The sequence below is a fragment of the Palaemon carinicauda genome, chromosome 18, assembly GCF_036898095.1.
Source record: "Palaemon carinicauda isolate YSFRI2023 chromosome 18, ASM3689809v2, whole genome shotgun sequence".
NCBI lineage: Eukaryota > Metazoa > Arthropoda > Malacostraca > Decapoda > Palaemonidae > Palaemon > Palaemon carinicauda.
Genome location: NC_090742.1, coordinates 18,210,586 through 18,233,169, shown reverse-complemented (window position 1 = coordinate 18,233,169; position 22,584 = coordinate 18,210,586). Strand labels below are relative to the sequence as shown.

Here is a 22,584-nt window from a genome sequence, read left to right as displayed (position 1 = left end):
GCAAAAAACGTCATATGAGAGAAGTTTGTCAGCTCTCAATCTTTGTAGATTTCCTCTTTGCTGCAGTTTCAATAATCCACATATTTAGATCCACCAAATATTTCAAACAATAGTTTTAACTCTTTGCAGACTTTTGCAACATCATCTTGGTTACAATTGCTGCACAGTGACATTTTCCACCCGCCCGTGCCTTTTGTTCATGGGCATTGCACTACATCACTCCCCGACCAAAATGCCCCTTCTCTGGCTCACACTCTAAGGATTACTGCTTCTGTTGTCAAGTAAGCATCGCCCACTAGTGTTTGTCTTGCACCAAGTACTCTTTCTTAATCAACACCCTGGCCTTTAGGGAGCTTCATCATTTCAAATTAGCTCTAATTGGCAGAGAAAGATGATAAGTGAATGACAGGGTTGTTTTATGCAGCTTTATGGGCTGAGGTAGAGTACTGCAAGGTACATGGAGATAAACACAAAGATCTGTGCTATTGTGACAGCAAGTGTTCCACAGTGTGAGGGACAGGAGCATGATCTAAATGGAAAAAGCCCTGTTCATGTGGACCGAAGATCTACATCTAAAAGGAGTAGCCATCGAATCGCTCATCATTCATGATTAAGTAGTCTCCACTATTTCACCATATGATGAATTGCAGTTGACTACCATTCAAGACTCCAAATCTAAGTTGCGTATGCCTCTCCAAGCCAGTGTTGGCTGGTTTGAGAGGTTCAATTGGTGTTTTTCATTGAAGAATGTCAGAATGACTGGGGAGTTAGGCTTTGCAGACCATGAGGCGGAGAAAGCTTTCCCTGTGGAGTTTCTCGAGATCATCAAGGAGAAAGTGTACAAGCCAGAGCAATTCTAGAACATGGATGAAACCGGTAACTTTATCTACATAAATGTACCTGTTTATAGCAATATTGATGTGAAATTCTTATTGATTTTAACTTGATTACAAAAGTGTACAATACATACAAATTTCCATAATGCAATGACATTAATATACATACGTTAATTAAAATCATTAATTATTATACAGTATGAATATAGTGTATACATATTTTTAATGCTTGACTGATTAGTTTTCAAAGAAGATGCCCCAGAGGGCATTTACTGCTCAAGAAGAACAATATACTCCTGGCTTCCAAGCAGCAATGCATGGTTAGGGTAACATCTTGCAGTACAATTTTTTGTTTTTTCTGATTTCAATACATGTAATTTTTTTCTATATATAATTGTAAGTCACATTACTATAAAATATATTTAGTGCACCTTAGGAAATAGCAAACTAAATGTGTTTTTAAACTGCATTCTAATAATTATGTCTCTTCATGTCTCCCCAGGTGAACATTGATTTTGAGTGGAAATACCACAGGTCACTTTAATTGGCCTGGCTTTATTTACAAGTCAGCCAACCCACGTGCACTCCAGTGTTGCAACAAGATCATACTAACTGCTGCGAACTGAATGCATAACACGGAGTAAATGAAAAGCGACCTTTTCCTCAACTGGTTTCATTACCACTTTCTGCTGGAGGTTAAGCAGTACCCCAGAATGAAGGATTGTAGTTCAAGATCCTCCTTAATATTGGTAAGGTGCTAGGACAGAGGGTATTACTTGGCACAATTCCAATTAGCCATGCGTAATGATCATACCCTTCAAGTCATAAAGTATGGGAAGGGTTTCACAAGTATGCACAATGGTCAGTTAGTTATGGGGAACCCTAGAGTACCCATATTTTGCAGTTTTTCAATCTTCGTAGTGGTCTCTTTTACCTAACACTGATGCTCTCATACAAAGACAGAGGGCTACCTATACTACCATTGATATAAAAATTGTCTTCTAAATCTTCTACACAAGAATTCAGTAATTTCAACAGCATTCTTTAAAAACTGCATCAACAATTATTTACAGTGACATTCAAAAGTTAGGATATATTACCAGAGTTGGAACGCGTGCATGAGGAGCAACATCCAGTAGAAATCCTCGGTGTGGAAGTGAGGGTTGGTCTCTTATGACTAGTGGTGGGACAATAATTTTTCCTCCACCCTCTTCACTGGAATGACATACACGTAGCAGCTGGACAAACGTCACAAGGCAACTATGCAGGCTATCTATTGATCCACATACCATATTTACCTGGAATTTGTTAAGAATATTAAACATTTAAAATTCAACTTCAGAAACTTATGGGGGAAACAAAATTTATCAATTAAACTTTTTTCAGACTGATATAAAACAAGATTTATAACAAGATTAAAAAATCATAAATAAGATACGCTGTAATAAATGTATTTCCTATGTATATACATTAAAATAAATTTAGTCCTTATCTTGTAAAATGCAAAATGGGCAACATGGTGTAATTCCCTAAATTAAAATGTGACTCATAAATTGCTACAAAATTAAAAAGTAAAATAAATCTATATAGGAGAGATCATAAACAGTACTATAATAATACTGTATACCAAAATATAAATAGTCTTTCATAACTATTCGTTGTTCATTAAATATAAAGTACCATCATTTCATAATGCATATTTTTCTATTCTGAGCAAGATGACCATTACCTGACACACATTACTATTACTTATAATAACTAACAGTCACAGTGGATTATCACTTATCAAGAAGTTAAACCAAGTCAACTTTGCAGATGTTGGACAATCCAGTGGGGAGTGAATCCAAAAAGAACTGGTGAAAAATAAAGGGCAACCACAATGACCCTCTGGACTTAAGTATTCTGAATGAAGCACTATATAGGCAGTGTTCTATGTGGTGATAGAGCTTTCAGGTAAACTTATCTGGATATAGATCAACTTGTGATACCACTTGTTACTGTACCTTAGTCATAAACCACTCATTGCTACAGCAAATGCCTGATCACTGAGGCAAGCAGAGAATAAGGATGATAGGATACTCCTCATAAAAGAAAGGTTTTGGTCTATGATAATTAAGTTGTAACAAAATCTCATTTTGTGCTCATTCATTATTTTCGGAATCAAATTGTGGTCATATAAATGAGCTGACCTTTGTTTCACCAAACACCAGATACTTCCAGTAAATTCAGTCATTAAGTTTGATCCTTATTTGCCATGACTATCTGATTTCTAAATAACCCTTCTAGTCTTAAATTTCTGTACAATATCCTTCCTGCTGATATGGTGATAGCAAAAATGATAAGCAAGTACAATGTATAAAGTGCAATGGTAAAATCCAAATGTTTCAAAAATTATAAGGTAAATATTCTTTGAAATTTCAATAAAGGAAAGAGGAGATTGTGTAAAGAATAGGCCAGAATATTAGATGTATATGTAGGCAAAGGAAAAATGAGCTAAACCAAGAGGGATTCAATCTGGCCACTCAAAGGACCCCTTAATTCTTTAGCAGTAGTATTTCAACAGGTGGCTGGTACCTTGGCCAACCTACTACCTACTAAATGTTCTTTGCCCTGTCCCTTTGAGCCCAGTAGCAGTAATTTTCACCTTTTTCTTTTCATTATTTTCCCTTTGTCTCCTCTGACCTAACTATCAAACTTTCTCAATGTTACCTTACTTAAATTTTCTCCAGTCATTTAAGAACAAATCCATCAAGGAACCCTATTGAAAGTCCAAAAATGTGGTGGATACTCTTGTTAAATTGAATAATAAAGGGATTTTGACGAAGGAAAAATCTATTTCTGGGAAGAGGCCTGTGACGCCCGGTGAAAGGTCCTTCTTTGTACCTTTCCTAATATAAATCTTCCAAATATACTAGAGAAAGATAAAAGCATGGAATGCAGAGGTTACAACCCTCGCACGAACACCTTGTAGGTGTCGTGTATTTAACAAAGGTGTGCGAAAACCACTATTCACAGGCTGTCTTCCATTTAGATAATCCCTTCATCAATGGGGAGGGCCGTGACAGGCCCTAGAGAACATAGTAGAACTACCCCACCGACACCTACCACGCGCGCCCTCTAGGACATCCTTCTGTTTTTGGACTTACCCGCAAGTTGAGATTTTTTTTGCATAGTGTTTTTCAAAGTGTTTCTCGTTAATTCAACATGACTGACGTTGCTACTTCACCCTTACCAATGTTAAGTTACCTCTGATATTTCCATCATCCACTATTAAAAGAATCACAGAACTGAGACCCTAAAAACATCCAAAGTAAAATGGAGGAAAAAGGATGGTTGCAGTAAGATACAACTATTATACATACTATATGTATCAATAATTACATCCAACACTAAAATCTTTCACAATGAAATGAATAAATTTACAACGAAGAAATATTACCTTTTTATTTAGGATGCTTAGTATATACTGGTGAGGATGTGTGGTGAGAGACGGGTCAACGATGCAGGTAAACGTATGATCGCTTGGAGAATCATGACTACCAACAACACCTCCAAGACTTACTTGACATCCCACCTCTTCCAACCACAATTTGTGCACGTCCCAAACATCAACAATTCTACAAAATTCAGGTAATAGTCATTAAATATAGTTCAATAATGCATGCATAGAATGGCTTAACAACTTGAAAAATAAAGCAAAATAAAGTAGCAAAGCAAATGATCTAATGCAGAGGAACATACTTCATAGACAAGTATGGATCTATTTACAAATGAAGCAATCAGACATATTAAATTGTTTGATATAAATTATGCAGTAAGGGAAAACCGAGGTAAACTGTCAGTAAAACCTTAACCTTGCAAAATACTTTTCCTGTAATAGCTGGTCTTTAAAAATATAGATTAATAATCAATCTAAAAATATAACAACAAGCATTATGACCAGGCCTTATTTCCAGAAAGAAATCCACCACAAGTTACAGTAAACTCCTATGCATTTAACAAATGTTACTAAAAGCATGACTCCATACTCTTTGCAAAGTCAAGTAAAATACTGGAATTCTTACTTATGTATAGGTTCAACTCCAGAAACAACTGCAAGTGTAGCATGAGATGGAGGAATCCAACTTGGCCCTTCAATTTCAGTGATACGAGATGGCTGGGGCCACAAGGAATGCAAGGCTGAATGTGTCACTAGCGGTCGTGGAGGTGCTGTTAACTGTGTTGAAGCCAGTCTTTCACAAACCTTAGAAAGATATGAAGAGATTATCACCACAGTAATAAATGGGAATTTGATCCATTCTAAAATTCACTAAGAACTACATACAGAAAATATGAGGCTACAGCATTTGGCTACTGATATTTCAGTTTTAGAGAATATCTTCATGACAAAGTTGGGACCTCTTTACGATTGTATTCAAAATATTTCTTGAAAAAAGAAAAAATTCAGCAACTGAATTTCATGGCCTAAGAATTTATTTTAATTATTATGTAGTTTAATTTTTTACACTATTAGTAATTCCTTTCTGATTTGTGGTAGTTACACATCCATTATCAAAATATAAAAAAAAAAAATAGTATAGATTAACACAATGAATATGAATCACAAAAACCAATTAAATACAAAGTTGGTCACAAAAAGCTAGAGAATAACACATTTCAAAAATTTTCTACCTAAAAAAAAAATTCAATTGCGTCAGATTTTTTATAAAGCATATCTTTTTGTAAATACAGTAAATTAGTAAACACTGCAATTCAACGAGTAACTCCCATATTTCAAGAAGAAAAAAAATTGCAAGAATGACATTATAAAGATTAGCCACCATGAACTGTCATTTGATAAGGAAGTAGTTTAGCAAAAGATGAAATAAAATAAATACAAATTTTTGTCAAAGATATAAGCTCTCCTTTCTTTTACTTATCTTGGTCATTTGACATTTACTGACATACTCTTCAGCATCTTATTCCTTTTTGTCACAAAATGGAAACGGGCAAGGTTCTATAACAACTTTTAAAATTTCAAATATTTACATATAGCTGGGTAGCTTTTATCTCTTCACAACAAATTTTTTTTTACTATTAATAGTTTTTTTTACAAATTCACAAACAAATCTCCTGAGAATTTTAAGAGCTGCACTAACTGTTAATATAATTACATTTAAAAACTCAAACGACAAGTAGAAAATGGAAAATATTTTAATATCACAGACAAACTTTTGTTTCACAGAAAAAACACCTAATTTTATAAAATCTATGTTTCCAGCGATTCGACAATTATCAATGCATAGTTTCAAAGGAGTTAAGAAGCTGAGAGAAATAATCTATAATGGATACTTCCAGCTTCACCTACCAGCCTCCTAACTTTTCATGCCTTCACAAACTCAGGACTGCTGGGACTCATCAAAGACGAGGTAAAGAGCATAAACATTACAACCATTTCATATATGAAGCTTGAAAGGTCTCAGAAACTTTATATTTGTTCAGATATAGGGAAACTCTTGTGTTCCAGAAGGAAAATAGTTATTAAGGTAAGAGGCAGTTAGAGCCTTAGAAACTTGACCCTTTTAATGAACTGGTTGTAGTAACAACTTGGTTCAACTTAGAACCTTCAAGACACCAAACCTAAACAAGGGATCCTAGGTCTTTACAATTTTCTTGGTCACAGGTGCTCTGACTTCTGTCAGTCATTTTGCTGGTCCTTTGATTTCCTTTAGATCCCTATTCATCAAAGACCATCAAGCTAGTATTCTGTTATCAATTATCAGGATGCCATTAGTTATTGAAACAGCCATTCAATGTGTTATGATCTCAGTCCTTAAATTCATTAAAGCCACCATTGGGACAACAAAACAATGCAAGGGGAAAATTATCTTGAGGTACTCAAGACACAAAGTGAAATAAAATAATATGAATGGCACAACAAAATGATGATCTCAAAATAATGAAATGTGGGTGATATTAATCATCATCATCATCATCACCACCACCTCCTCCTATGCCTATTGATGCAAAGGGCCTTTGTTAGATATTGCCAGTTGTTTCTATCTTGAGCTTTTAATTCAATACTTCTCCATTCATCATCTACTTCGTGCTTCATAGTTCTCAGCCATGCAGGCCTGATGTTAATAGGGCTAAAAATTCTATAAACAATCTGTATACACTAATGAAGTAAAATAATTCCCTCAACATTAGATATTCATAAATATACAAAGAAAATCCAAGGAAACATTACTAAGAGTCAGTAAACCTGTGAAGAGAATTCACTTAACCAGTGGAATTTTTCTTCAATTGTGAAAAAGAAGTAAGCTTTCCTCATTATTCCATTCATAGAAAAAATTAAAGAGTTTAATTAAGTTAATAACTTATATTGTGTGTTGATAAAAAATGTGCAGATGACATTAACTTCCATACAAAAAAATTTTTTTGTGAGTTTGTCTATCTTTCAACCACTTGGCTTCCCCATGGCTGGCTATAACTGGTAACATTAGAGAGTACTTACAGCTTAAGCGTTAATAAACAAATATGAAAAGTAGTAATAACTATTTGAAAAATCTTTGACATCATACGTTTAGTTCCTATTACATTTTTAGCATCTCAAAATAAATATCGCTTTCAAAAGTGATTAAAAAGAAACAATTATATAATAAAATAAAACAATCACAATACAAAAATACTATTATAGCAATTACTCTTGCAATTTGATCAACACATTACCTGTTCCATACAAGGACTCATTTCCAGGGAAGATGAAGACTGTAAAGGGGAACGTGGCAACGATGACTCTACAGACGTTTTTCTTAGCAGTGTGTCACCAACACTTCCAGGATCCCCACTTGTTATAACACTGTCTGTTCCCATACTCACAAGCGATTCCATTGAGCCTGATACTACCCGAGATTTGACGAGTTCTGCAAGTTAAGAATACTGTTAACCCATTCAGTTCTTTAATAGAACAATACAGTAATGTATGCGTGGTTTGAGCATGACAAAAAATTGAATTGATAAGGTTAACACATGACATATAATCAATATTTGTTCATATAGTTTTGTTTATTTTGGGGAAGGAAGAGTCATGCTAAAACACAAAGAAATAGAAAACACCAAACCTCACTAATATAAAAAAATTTTTTCCTGCAAGACCAATTAAATATGACATCAGTACCACATTTTCAGTTACCCATTTACAGTAATTGATCACAAGTCCAATACACTAATTTGCAAGATATCTCTTCCCTCAAATAAAATTCAACTGTTATTTAAGTAATACAGTACAAAACATGCCCAAACAGATATAAATACAGAACTTTTTCTTTACCAATTGCTTTTCCCCTACCAGCAATTAATTACCATAGCCTATCGGCACTGATATACAATACCTTGGGTAGTCAATGACCGTCGAGAAATGAGAGGAGAGACACTTCCATTACATGTAGAAGAGCCATTTACTTGAGAATCCTTATTATTGATTAATGATGCATACTCTTCCATAAAATTGTGTAACTGGGGATTTCTTGATGCCAGTTCATAAGCAGTTTTTCCTTTGTGCCGTCTGAAAATAAATGGCAGTTTTATATCAAATGGCTGAGTTCCTTCCATCCTCTGTTTACATCAACACAATATATCCTCTTCTTGGCAATTCAGTTAGCTAAAGGTATAATGACGAGGCTAAACTTTCCAGGTCACAAAGAAACAGAAATCATTCATGAGGAATGATTTATAAGATAACTTCTCCAAGAAAGCTCACAAAAGTTTAAACTTCAATTGGATTTTGTTTAATTACAATGATTATCTAAAATGATCTCCATATATGGTAAAGGTCACATTTTAAGTAACAACAATTTCAATACTATGGTATACAATACCATAAATGACAAGTTTTCTTTCCATGATAGTGAAAAATGTACTCTTATTCATGATATGTATAATTAGTCACAAATGAGAAACAATCTTCTACACAACATTTCTTTTATAGTAAATACCAGCTCCCTTATTCTTGCTCGTTTTCTAGGAAGCATAATTTTCTCTTACAGAAAAATGTTATTTTCATTAATAAAATAAATTTTTGAATATACTTACCCGATAATCATGTAGCTGTCAACTCTGTTGCCGACAGAAATCTACGGTCGGGATACGCCAGCGATCGCTATACAGGTGGGGGTGAACACAACAGCGCCATCTGTGGTCAGGTACTCCAGTACTTCTTGTCAACACCACCTCAATTTTTTCCTCGGTCCACTGGTTCTCTATGGGGAGGAAGGGTGGGTCAATTAAATCATGATTATCGGGTAAGTATATTCAAAAATTTATTTTATTAATGAAAATAACATTTTTCAATATTAATCTTACCCGATAATCATGTAGCTGATTCACACCCAGGGTGGTGGGTGGAGACCAGCATACATGTTAACAAAGAAGCTAAGTATCCCGTATTTTATTTTATTAGTTATTCAAAAATAACATAAAATAAATAAGTACCTGGTAAGGAAGACGACTTGAACCATTACTCTGCCTTTATTAAGTACGTCTTCCTTACTGAGCGTAGCGGTCCTCTTAGGATGCTGAACGACTCTTAGGTGCTGAAGTATAAAGGGCTGCAACCCATACTAAAGGACCTCATCACAACCTTTAACCTCGGCGCTTCTCAAGAAAGAATTGACCACCCGCCAAATCAACAAGGATGTGGAAGGCTTCTTAGCCGACCGTACAACCCATAAAAAGTATTCAAGAGAAAGGTTAAAAGGGTTATGGGATTATGGGAATGTAGTGGCTGAGCCCCCGCCTACTACTGCATTCGTTGCTACGAATGGCCCCAGGGTGTAGCAGTTCTCGTAAAGAGACTGGACATCTTTGAGATAGAATGATGCGAACACTGACTTGCTTCTCCAATAGGTTGCATCCATAACACTCTGCAGAGAACGGTTCTGTTTGAAGGCCACTGAAGTAGCCACAGCTCTCACTTCATGTGTCCTTACCTTCAGCAAAGCAAGGTCTTCTTCCTTCAGATGAGAATGTGCTTCCCTAATCAGGAGCCTGAATAGGTAAGAAACTGAGTTCTTAGACCTTGGAAGAGAAGGCTTCTTGATATCACACCATAAGGCTTCTGATTGTCCTCGTAAAGGTTATGACCTTTTTAGATAGTACCTAAGAGCTCTAACTGGGCAAAGTACTCTCTCCAGTTCGTCCCCCACCAAGTTGGACAGGCTTGGGATCTCGAACGACTTAGGCCAAGGACGTGAAGGAAGCTCGTTTAGCAAAAAACCGAGCTGCAAGGAACATGTAGCCGTTTCAGATGTGAAAACTATGTTCCTGCTGAAGGCGTGGATCTCACTTACTCTTTTTAGTTGTTGTCAAGCACACGAGGAAAAGAGTTTTTAAAGTGAGGTCCTTAAAAGAGGCTGATTGGAGAGGTTCAAATCTTGATGACATAAGGAACCTTAGGACCACGTCTAGATTCCAGCCTGGAGTGGACAACCGACGTTCCTTTGAGGTCTCAAAAGACCTAAGGAGTTCCTGTAGATCTTTGTTGGTGGAAAGATCCAAGCCTGTGTGGCGGAAAACCGCTGCCAACATACTTCTGTAACCCTTAATCGTAGGAGCTGAAAGGGATCTTACGTTCCTTAGATGTAACAGGAAGTCAGCAATCTGGGTTACAGTGGTACTGGTTGAGGAAACTGCATTGGCCTTGTACCAGCTTCGGAAGACTTCCCCTTTAGACTGATAGACTCTAAGAGTGGATGTCCTCCTTGCTCTGGCAATCGCTCTGGCTGCCTCCTTCGAAAAGCCCCTAGCTCTTGAGAGTCTTTCGAAAGTCTGAAGGCAGTCAGACGAAGAGCGTGGAGGTTTGGGTGTACCTTCTTTACGTGAGGTAGACGTAGAAGGTCCACTCCTAGAGGAAGAGTCCTGGGAATGTCGACCAGCCATTGCAGTACCTCTATGAACCATTCTCTCGCGGGCCAGAGCGGAGCCAACCAACGTCAGCTGTGTCCCTTTGCAAGAGGCGAACTTCTGAAGTACCCTGTTGACAATCTTGAACGGCGGGAATGCATACAGGTCGAGATGGGACCAATCCAGCAGAAAAGCATCCACGTGAACTGCTGCTGGGTCTGGAATCGGAGAACAATACAACGGGAGCCTCTAGGTTATCGAGGTAGCGAACAGATCTATGGTTGGCTGACCCCACAGGGCCCAAAGTCTACTGCAAACATTCTTGTGAAGGGTCCACTCTGTGGGGATGACCTGACCCTTCCGGCTAAGGCGATCTGCCATGACATTCATATCGCCCTGAATGAACCTCGTTACCAGCGTGAGCTTTCGATCTTTTGACCAGATGAGGAGGTCCCTTGCGATCTAGAACAACTTCCACGAATGAGTCCCTCCCTGCTTGGAGATGTAAGCCAAGGCTGTGGTGTTGTCAGAGTCCACCTCCACCACCTTGTTAAGCTGGAGGGACTTGAAGTTTATCAAGGCCAGATGAACCGCCAACAGCTCCTTGCAATAGATGTGAAGTGTCCTTAGCTCCTGATTCCATGTTCCCGAGCATTCCTGTCCGTCCAAAGTCGCACCCCAGCCCGTGTCTGATGCGTCAGAGAAGAGACGGCGGTCGGGTTTCTGAACAGCCAAAGGTAGACTTCCTTGAGAAGAAAGCTGTTCTTTCACCGCGTGAGAGTAGACCTCCTCTCTTCGGAAACAGGAACTGAGACCGTCTCTAGCGTCATGTCCTTTATCCAGTGAGCCGCTAGATGATACTGAAGGGGGCGGAGGTGGCGTCTCCCTAACTCGATGAACAGGGCCAGCGATGAAAGTGTCCCTGTTAGACTCATCCACTACCTGACTGAGCATCGGTTCCTTCTCAGCATGCTCTGGATGCATTCTAGGGCTTAGTAGATCCTTGGGGCCGACGGAAAAGCCCGAAAAGCTCGACTCTGAAGATCCATACCCAGGTAGACAATGGTCTGGGATGGGACGAGCTGGGACTCCTCAAAATTGACCAGGAGGCCCAGTTCCTTGGTCAGATCCATAGTCCATCTGAGAATCTCCAGACAGCGACGACTTGTGGGAGCTCTTAAAAGCCAGTCGTCTGACGGAGCCGGACACAAGATCATGGTACTGCTGCACAGTCTGTGAACTGTCAACCATGGGGAAGCGAGGAAGTACAGCGACAACCCGAAGCTGTCTAGACTGTCTGGGTCGTACAGACAACTCCTTATCGGGTTGCTGAGGTTGCCGCACTGCGTCACAACAAGTCACTTCTGCTGGTTGTTGAACGTCTTCCCAGTGACACACTGACTCCGTAAACAAAAAATCCTCTAACAAGGACTAAGCTTGGACTGCATGTCTTGCAACAAAGCTCAAGGTCTATGGGAGCAGGTGTGGTAACAGACGGGGTTAGCGACTGAAGTGGAACCATTACCCTCCCTGGAAGCATGTTATGCTTAAATAAAAGTCCATAGGAGGCTAAGCAGCTAAAGGCTCCTCTCCAAATGACAGAGTCCTCAAGGGAAAATCAGAAGGAGGGAGAATAGCACTTTCTCATCTACAGGAACCATATCCGAGAAAAGCTAAGTTCTCTCAGTGAGGGTTTCACTGGTGCAAAAGCAGCAGACTGGAAGGCAACGTTATGAAACTGCTTGACAGTCTAGTGAGTTGGCAACAACCAAAGATGTGTGACTGAGGAGCATGCGGTAAGGTATGCAGAGCATGCTGTATGCAGAGCATGCTGTATGTAGAGCATGCTGTAAGGTAAGCAGAGCATGTTGCATGGCGTGCGGCTTATGCTGCATGGGATGAGGCTCATGCTGCATGGGATGAGGCTCATGCTGCATGGTATGAGGCTCATGCTGCATGGTATGAGGCTCATGCTGCATGGGATGAGGCTCATGCTGCATGGTATGAGGCTCCTCATAGCATGAGGTCCCTGCCTCATGGGTTGAGGAGGATGCCGCATAGCATGAGGCTCCTCATAGCATGAGGTCCCTGCCTCATGGGTTGAGGAGGATGCCGCATATCATGAGGCTCCTCATAGCATGAGGCTCCTGCCTCATGGGTTGAGGAGGATGCCGCATAGCATGAGGCTCCTGCCTCATGGTTTGAGGAGGATGCCGCATAGCATGAGGCTCCTCATAGCATGAGGCTCCTGCCTCATGGTTAGAGGAGGTTGCCGCATAGCATGAGGTTCCTGCCTCAAGAGTTGCGTCTGCCTCAAGGGTTGAGGAGGTAGCTGCGCAGAGAGAGGCTCTTGCCTCAAGAGTTGAGGCTCTTGCCTCAAGAGTTGAGGCTCTTGCCTCAAGAGTTGAGGTTCTTGCCTCAAGAGTTGAGGCTCTTGCCTCAAGAGTTGAGGCTCTTGCCTCAAGAGTTGAGGTTCTTGCCTCAAGAGTTGAGGCTCTTGCCTCAAGAGTTGAGGCTCTTGCCTCAAGAGTTGAGGTTCTTGCCTCAAGAGTTGAGGCTCTTGCCTCAAGAGTTGAGGCGGTTGCCGCATAGCCTGAGGCTGCTGCCTCAAGGATGGTGGAGGTTGCTGCAACGCATGAGGCTGCTGCCTCAAGGATGGAGGAGGTTGCCGCAACGCATGAGGCTCCTGCCTCAAGGGAAGAGGAGGTTGCTGCAAAGCATGAGGCTCCTGCCTCAAGGGTTGAGGAGGTTGCCGCATAGCAAGAGGCTCCTGCCTCAAGGAAAGTGGAGGTTGCTGCATAGCGCTGGTACCTGGCAACTCCCAATGCGGCAGCTCACGCATGGAGGCAGGAGGAGCCTCAACTTCATACGTCTGGCAGGGTGGACTGCGCAGAGGTGGAGGAGTGCTCGCAGGAGGAGGTGTGCTAACCTTCTCTGCCTGAAACTCCTGCATCAACACCGCAAGCTGAGACTGCATTGTCTGCAGCATAGACCACTAGAGTCTAAGAATGACAACAACAAACGGAGCTACTGTCCGTTGAGACTGAGGGTCTAAAACAGCTGGTGCGGCAACAGACGGAGTTACTGCCTGTTGCGGTACCACCTTGCCTCTCTGGGAGGTGTGCAGTTGTCGTACTGCAGCAAGTCCGAACTGACCCAGTGCTAATGGCTCCACCTAGGAGTTGGACTTGCGCGGAATGGACCGACTTGCACTTAAAAGCTGCAAGATTTGGTCCATGGTTTCTGCGAGAAACCTCTTCCGCAGACGAGGAATAAATGGGCTCTCTCGTCTTTGTGTGGGTGGGGTGATCACGTCGGCTACGTGAGTTGGTTACACCCGAAACCACGGAGGGAAACGTCTGTTCGTCGATCAAGGCCTGATGAACCCATAAGTCCTTCGACGTTACTTCTCCCCTGCTTGGGAGCTTGTAAGAGGTCCCAGACTAGGCGAACAACTGGCACGAACAGACGAACCCTCGAACGCAACACTGTAACACTTTGCGCTTATCACTTTATCACTTTTGATTTTCTGTTTGCACTTATTTCACTGAACTCGAAACTTTAAGTGGTTTGTACCTGAAACACGCAATTCTATCCTTCATTAAAAGTTAGTAATTGCGAAAACAGTATTACAATGTAACAGAAAAACATAATGAAAGATAAATAATTCAGTGGCTGGAAAAGAGACTAAACACTAGATCAAATAAGCTACGTTTAAAATCTCTCACCGCATAAAGCCTGGGAACAAGAATAAAACTCTAGAAACGTTTACCTTCTTCCCCTAAAGAGACTAGGGAGAAGAGCAAAAACGATAACAACGTTACCCGCTTGAACGAAACGTTTATCCTCCTCTCTCTCCCTCCGTCTCTATCTCTCTCTCTCTCTCTCTTGACTTAGAACCTGAGAGATGAGCCCAATTATATATATCGTTAAAACATATTATTGTTAAAGGAAAAAAACTGAAAGATTTCCCAAATAAAAAGTTCCTTTATTAGAATTAAAACCATTTAAGCTAAGAAAGAATGAACAAAACGCTAGAATCGGTTTACTCTTACTGCAACGTGACACCGTGAATACTCTCTCTCTATCGTAACGATAGAGCGCAAGTTGAACGTTCTGAACGTCAACAACTGCAGAGACAAAACAAAACGTTAGTTCAACTTTGAAAACAGTACGAGACTATCAAAGAAATTCTTTCAAAAACATTAAAATAGCATAATATGTTAACAGGTAAAAACGAAATGACGGGCTCAATGTTAATTAACTTCGGTTCCAAGAAAAGACCGCCTACTATTAGGAAAGGTCGAATATAATCAAATATAAAAATTAATTTTAATAAGTTTATAATAAAAGGAAATTAATCGAAGAGGCCTAAAAAAGGCGGAGAGATATAAAATAAATCTATAACTTTTGTTAAGCAAAATTAAGAAAGAGAGTCTATACTCTCTTCGACACCAACACTTCCGTCTAAGGGAAGGGTCGGCCATTAAAAGTGAAAGAGAGTTCATACTCTCTTCGTCACCAAAATTAAATCAAAAATTAAATCAAATTAATTCCAAAAACTTGCTAAGCTAATGATAAAGCTTCCTGAATAGCGAAGGCTAAACTCTAGAGCAAATACATCACCAAATCGTGAGCAATAACTCCAGAATCAACAGCGTATCCATGTAGGTCTAGCCGGAGGCACGACAGAGGAAAAATTGAGGTGGTGTTGACAAGAAGTACTGGAGTACCTGACCACAGATGGCGCTGTTGTGTTCACCCCCACCTGTATAGCGATCGCTGGCGTATCCCGACCGTAGATTTCTGTCGGCAACAGAGTTGACAGCTACATGATTATCGGGTAAGATTAATATTGAAAAAACCAAGATTCAATGAGAACCTTCCACATTCCATGCAGTCACTAAAACTTAGTAAATATGATAGTGTCTCTTAATATTAACCTGGACAATACTAAACTATAAGTATTTTATGTACCCAAGAGAATAAAAAATTAAAGTACAACAGAGCTACCTACCCTTTGTAGCACTGGATGTGAGGATTAGCTCCATTTTCCAACAATATTCTTATGATATCTTCATCGCCTCGAGCTACAGCATCATGCAAAGGGGTGGCACCATCACTATTGGCTGCATTTACATCGGCTCCTCGAGCTTCAAGAAGAAATTATAAATGAATGACTTGGAATATCAAAAATGTCTTGAGTACTTAACTAGACTGCAAAAGGCATTACACTTTTTAGACTTTCATTTTATAAAAATAATCTTTAAAAAATATTTTGCATCTATGAAAAGAATGTTATCAGTCATTCTTTATTTTATAATGAACTATGTTAATTACCATAAATAAAAACAAAGATCTAAATTCATTTCAAGCAACTGACACACACACCCAAATTTACATATGCATGGTACAGTGCCCAGATATCTCCTGTGCAGGTCCTCATGAAAAGTCTTTTGCTATGAGATGCTGGAAAGCCTAAAACCGTGAAGTTCCGGCAACTTTAAGGATTGGTGGTAATTTTGAAGATACGGGTGACGGGGGCGTGTGGACCCCTGGGGTAGTTCTCTTGGGACTTCGACTAGAAGCCTTAACAGATCAGGATACCACTCTGTATGTGACCATCTGGGAGCCAACAGATAGTCACGTAATCAAAACTCGGTTGATTAACAGATGGATCAGCCTGAACATGAGAAAAAACATACATGTCCAGGTGATCCCATAGGTCAGGAATGGGGGAGCTTTCTGTTTAGTCACGTGGCAAACAAGTCAATCCCAGGAGAACCCCACAGGGAAAGAAGGCAAGGGTGTAGGGACCACTCTGTCCCTGCAACCTCCCCCTGGCTGGCAACTCTAGTGAGGAATACTGGCCAAATATGCATCCGCTTCGTCAGCTCATAAGACTGGACCCCCTTGCTTGTTGACACAAGCCACTATGATGATGATTTCATACATCAACACTACCGAGTGTCTCCTCAAACATTCTTGGAATGCTTGCAGCACTAGAAAGGCTTCTTGCATTTCCAGGATGTTGAAGTGCAGATGCATTTCTTTTCCTGACCACACTCCTGAGAAGATCAGGTCGTTCAGATATGCGCCCCACCCCTCCTTCAATACATCTGAGAACAGTTGGATGTCACGAGGTGGAGAGTCAAGTGGGACTCTCCTTGTGAGGTTGTCCCTCATTCAGCCGCCAAGAAAGATTGCCCCAAGCTTCCTGCCCCACTGGAACAGGAAGGGCAATCCCTGGCAGCTGACCAGTGATCCTTCAAACCCCACTGAAGACATCCATGGTGGAGGCACTCATGAGGAATGTGTTTCTCCAGCGAGGACAGGAGGCAGAGAAGATTCTGCCTGTGCTGAGCTTGGATTTATGTTTAGAAACGGTCATGCTACCTCCTTGAGCTTGCTGATGTGATCGTCTGATGGAAACTCTCGCTACAGTTGTGTCTATCAGTATGCCCAAATACTTCAACCTCTGCTGAGGTATGAGACTCAACTTCTCCTATTTTATCAAAATTCCCAGATCTAAACACAATGCGAGAAGCCAATCTCGATCCTAAAGCAACTGCCTCACAGAGGAGGCAGGATCAGCCAATTGTTAAGATATATCAACATATGTATAATATCCACTGTGAATGGGCCAAAGGCCCAAGCACCTACCAAGGGGAAGACCCGAGGAGCAGTACACACCTGATGCCAAGAGCCTTGAATTAGTGATTCCAGGTAAGGTGCTCGAAAACAAAATCCTCGAAATCAATTGCACAAAAAATTATTTCTTGAACTATCAATTGCTCGAAAGCCGGAATTCATTCTTTAAACGTCCATTAAAAATACTTAAGCTTTCAACCACATTGCTAAATACCTTTAACTAAGTCGTTAATAACTTTATTTTCTAAACCTCATTTTTATTCACCAAAACTACTTAAGTGTTAACAACAATTGATAAGTACCATATCTCAGCCATTAAAGATTCAATTTTCTAAACCTTATTTTTAGTTTTATTTCTTTTCCATCATTATTTCTGGAAAACTCGAACCAACCAGATGGATTCCAGTTTGTAGAGAGCAATAAAAGGAAAGAAGAATTTATGTTTAGATGGCTATTTCTATATAAAAGATAACTCAGAGAGCAATAAGATATATTGGAAATGTGAAATTTCTAATATAAGAAAATGCTATGCTCATGTCATTACTGTCAGTTTTAGCATCATGAAACAAAGTAGAAATCACATTATGCAGGAAATGCACATGGAATTGAAGCTGCTTAAACAAGAGAAGGTAAAAGAAAATGCTTGTAAACAAAATGCTCAAATTCATTATGCGTTCGAGCAATCTATCTTTCGAGGAATTGATAGTTTGAGAAATAATCTTTCGATCAATTGATTTCAAGGATTTTGTTTTCGAGCAATTGATTTCGACCAATTAACCGGACACCTGAATTAGTACACCGTACCATAGAGAAAAGTGGAGGTATTTTTGAGAGGGCTGATGCACAGGCACTTAAAAGTATGAGTCTTTCACGTCCACCAATAACATAGTGTCCCTTTCAGATAGAATTCAACAGAAAACGTACTATTTCCATTATGAACTTTGTTTGATGACCAAACTTTTTCATGGGACAGAGGTTAATGACCAGTTCCCAGGCACCAGTTGACTTCTCCACCAGAGTGTCGACTGTTAAAGCCAGGGGACTCCTCTCGAATGTCTTTGAACATGTTCTTTTCCAACATTCCTTCCAACTCTATCCTCAAGGACCGGGCTTTCGGTAATACTGGAGGATCGGATGAGAACTCTCTAAGTGGGGGCCGTCATTCCTGAAAGGATAGTAACCATCTCAAAGGACACTTACAACCCACGGTTTAGCCCTGTGTCTCTCCCCAGTTGCCCCATGATGAGACAAGTATCCCCCTACACTCGGCAGCAGGAAAGGGGGAAGGCTCGGATATGTTTCCCACTCCCTCCCTTCTTCATCCCACGAGACACTGGTAAATGGTTCTTCAGCCACCAACTCTTGGTCTTCCATTGCATACGAGTGTGCCATCCTCTCAATTTGCACTAAGAAAGGGAGGAGCATCTATTATCCAGGTAGGAAGGGTGATGGAGGGCACCAAAGCTAATCCATCAACCTGGGAGCAGAAAGGGTATGGGGCAGTACACTCCTCTCCCTCCTGGCTGCAGGGGTAACCAGGAATACCTGTGCCACGGCCCCGGTGGGAGGAAACACTGGGCCAGAAGCCACTACGGTGTATCCACACACACCCACTCTGAGAGGTGGTGACATAAGCACCCCTTTCCTTATGATTGGACTTTCTGGACTTCTTAAAAGTTTGTAAAGTCGCAACAATACTACCGTACTCATTGTGGTAGAAATCTAACGTGAGGTGCTCCCGATATGTCAAGGGGCAGAACTGCTTAACCGTGCTCACCACCTGTTGGTAACTACCTCTTAAATAAATTCAACGGCTGTTCCAGCTCCTCTATAAACATATATACATATTAAAAAGGATGAAAGGTTTGTAGTACATGTAAGAATAGAGGATTTGACCTAGGAATAACCTATTTTTGGGGGAAGATGCTATTTGATTCCCAAACAGCTTTCCTACACTCTTGAGTAGAAGTAAGACATGACAGACAATCTCCTGGATTGAAAAGATGATTGCCAGCCAAGATATAAACACCTGGGTAAGCATTGTCTTTAGTGTTCATACTAGTTCTCAGTGGGTGATGTATCATCAGTTTAGTTACCAGACAAATTTAGCATTGAAGGTGTTACGGCAGTTTCAATAGAGCCTGAACCTGCGGGTTTCCTTTATACGCACAGAGTTTATGCCTTGTACGTTGATACACTGGCCCTACGGCAGAGAAAGGAATACTTGTTTCATTCCAGTCATATTGGATTCCCTGTAATAGCCTTTACGAGAAAGTCCTACTGAAATACACATTACCTCCCCATAAATAGGTTTCTTCATCATCAAAAACCCAAGTTACATAAGTCTGTAGACTTTTTGATACTGAATACTTGACCACTCTTATATACCTTTTTCTCAATCAATCTAATCATGTTCAAAGAATTCTATATACAGTACTCTACAATTTTCCAGTTTAAAAGATACCAACCCCATCACCATTAAACCAGCTCAATATTACAGTATCTTTCCTTACACATTTTACTTACCTATCAAACAAGAAAGTGTGTCAACATCAGCAAAAGATGCAGCCCAGTGTAGAGGAGTGTTTCGACTCAAAGGGTTATCGTGAGAATTGATACTGAGCCCTGCTGCAACCAACTGACACACTCGACCAACACTAAAAAAAAAATCAACAAATAAAATAGCATCATTTAAAATGGAATACACAATAAGCAGCAGCCACAAAATACAAAGAAATTTAACCAATTCCAAAGAATTGTTTTAAACAGGCTACATGTTATTTCTAGAGATGGGATTAAAAAAAGAAATACAATGGATAAGAATAGGCCTACATGCAACAAGTCAACAATGAAAATGAACCTACTGATTACTCAAACAATCTTTTAAGAAAGTATCCAACACTGAAAGCACCTTCAATTTATATACTTAACTCTTTTACAAAAAACATATTCAATCAAATGACTTACAGAACTTGGTCTAATGCTCTCATCATTTCTTCATACCCTAGTGGTCTAAAGAAATATATCTAACAAAACAAGGCAGTGAAGAAAGATGCAGACCAAATTATGTGTAAGAAAGTAACTGTTGAAAATCACCAATAAAATCTTCATGAAAATAAAATAGGTTACTGTATATTTACTCTGATTGAGCTGTTGCTCTCAACAGTTCTTCTGTGAAGATTGCAACAATAGGTGGAGATGGTGCCAGCTGTAGGGGTGTATTGCCCTTGGCATCTTGAACACCTGGATCAGCTCCTGCAGCAAGAAGTGCCCTCAGTATATCCCCTCGGCCAAGCTGCAACAAGAGCAGTTCATCAAATCACTGAATGATTTAAAAATAAATAAGAGAGTACATTATATATGTAAGTAAATTAGTACAATTATTCATTAACATATAAACAAACTGACAATATTTTCTCATTGCCGACTAACTATGGAAGGATAGTTATAATAAATCCGATTTCTTTCTCCCTCGAACAGATATCCTACATTTAAACTTAAAAAGTACAGGAATGATATAATGTAATTAAAAATATATGAATCATTATAAAACCTCTTTTGCTTTGGTGATTTGTCACATTAGCAGATAAACCTCATAAAAACAAGTGGTAGAGATCTTGCAGGCTTCTTTTATGAAAATATATCTCATGAACATAAAATAAAATTCATCATAAAAATATGTTATTTTTATTAATAAAATAAATTTTTGAATATACTTACCCGGTGATCATATAAGCTGCAACTCTGTTGCTCGACAGAAAAACCTACGGTCAAAATACGCCAGCGATCGCTATGCAGGTGGGGGTGTACATCAACAGCGCCATCTGTCGAGCAGGTACTTAGTACTCCAAGTAAACAAGAACCAATTTTCTCCTCGGTCCACTGGGTCTCTATTGGGGAGGAAGGGAGGGTCCTTTAATATATGATCACCGGGTAAGTATATTCAAAAATTTATTTTATTAATAAAAATAACATTTTTCAATATTAAACTTAGCCGGTGATCATATAAGCTGATTCACACCCAGGGGGGTGGGTAGAGACCAGCATTACATGTTTACATTATTATGAGCTAAGTATTTTGTATTTCATTTTAGCAGTTATTCAAAATAACAAACATAAAATAAATAAGTACCTGGTAAGGAAGTCGACTTGAACAATTACTCTGCCTTTTTAAGTACGTCTTCCTCACGGAGCCTCGCGATCCTCTTAGGATGCTGAGCGACCCCTAGGATCTGAAGTATCAAGGGTTGCAACCCATACAACAGGACCTCATCAAAACCTCTAATCTAGGTGCTTCTCAAGAAATGACTTTGACCACCCGCCAAATCAAGTAGGATGCGAAAGGCTTCTTAGCCTTCCGGACAACCCAAAAACAATAATAAAACATTTCAAGAGAAAGATTAAAAAGGTTATGGAATTAGGGAATTGTAGTGGTTGAGCCCTCACCCACTACTGCACTCGTTGCTACGAATGGTCCCAGAGTGTAGCAGTTCTCGTAAAGAGACTGGACATTCTTCAGATAAAAAGACGCGAACACTGATTTGCTTTTCCAATAGGTTGCGTCGATTATACTTTGCAGAGATCTATTTTGTTTAAAGGCCACGGAAGTTGCGACAGCTCTAACTTCGTGTGTCCTTACCTTCAGCAAAGCTTGGTCTTCCTCATTCAGATGGGAATGAGCTTCTCGTATTAACAGTCTGATAAAATAGGATAAAGCATTCTTTGACATAGGCAAAGATGGATTCTTAACTGAACACCATAAAGCTTCAGACGGGCCTCGTAAAGGTTTTTAAATAGAACTTAAGAGCTCTTACAGGACATAAGACTCTTTCTAGTTCATTTCCAACCATACGATAAGTTTGGAATATCGAACGATATTGGTCAAGGCCGAGAAGGCAGCTCGTGTTTGGCTAGAAAACCAAGTTGTAGAACATGTAGCCGTTTCGGATGAGAATCCGATGTTCTTGCTGAAGGCATGAATCTCACTGACTCTTTTAGCTGTGGCTAAGCATATCAGGAAAAGAGTCTTTAAGGTGAGATCTTTCAGGAAGGCTGATTGTAGCGGTTCGAACCTGTCTGACATAAGGAATCTTAGTACCACGTCTAAATTCCAACCAGGTGTAACCAAACGACGCTCCTTCGTGGTCTCAAAAGACTTAAGGAGGTCCTGTAGATCTTTATTGTTGGAAAGATCTAAGCCTCCATGACGGAAGAC

The 22,584-nt window shown here is 39.9% G+C and overlaps 1 protein-coding gene across 1 annotated transcript in view; it reads right to left on the bottom strand.

Moving 5' to 3' along the window:
• The window catches only part of LOC137657650 (uncharacterized), a 65,138-nt gene that overhangs the window by 32,047 nt on the left and 10,507 nt on the right, over window positions 1-22,584 (bottom strand). The window contains exons 4-11 of the mRNA XM_068392050.1: window positions 20,510-20,664; window positions 19,896-20,026; window positions 15,736-15,871; window positions 8,210-8,382; window positions 7,548-7,741; window positions 4,901-5,079; window positions 4,276-4,453; window positions 1,937-2,134 (exon numbers count right to left, since the gene is read on the bottom strand). Of these exons, the coding sequence (XP_068248151.1) occupies window positions 1,937-2,134; window positions 4,276-4,453; window positions 4,901-5,079; window positions 7,548-7,741; window positions 8,210-8,382; window positions 15,736-15,871; window positions 19,896-20,026; window positions 20,510-20,664 (1,344 nt within the window). The remainder of the gene's footprint in view (window positions 1-1,936; window positions 2,135-4,275; window positions 4,454-4,900; window positions 5,080-7,547; window positions 7,742-8,209; window positions 8,383-15,735; window positions 15,872-19,895; window positions 20,027-20,509; window positions 20,665-22,584) is intronic.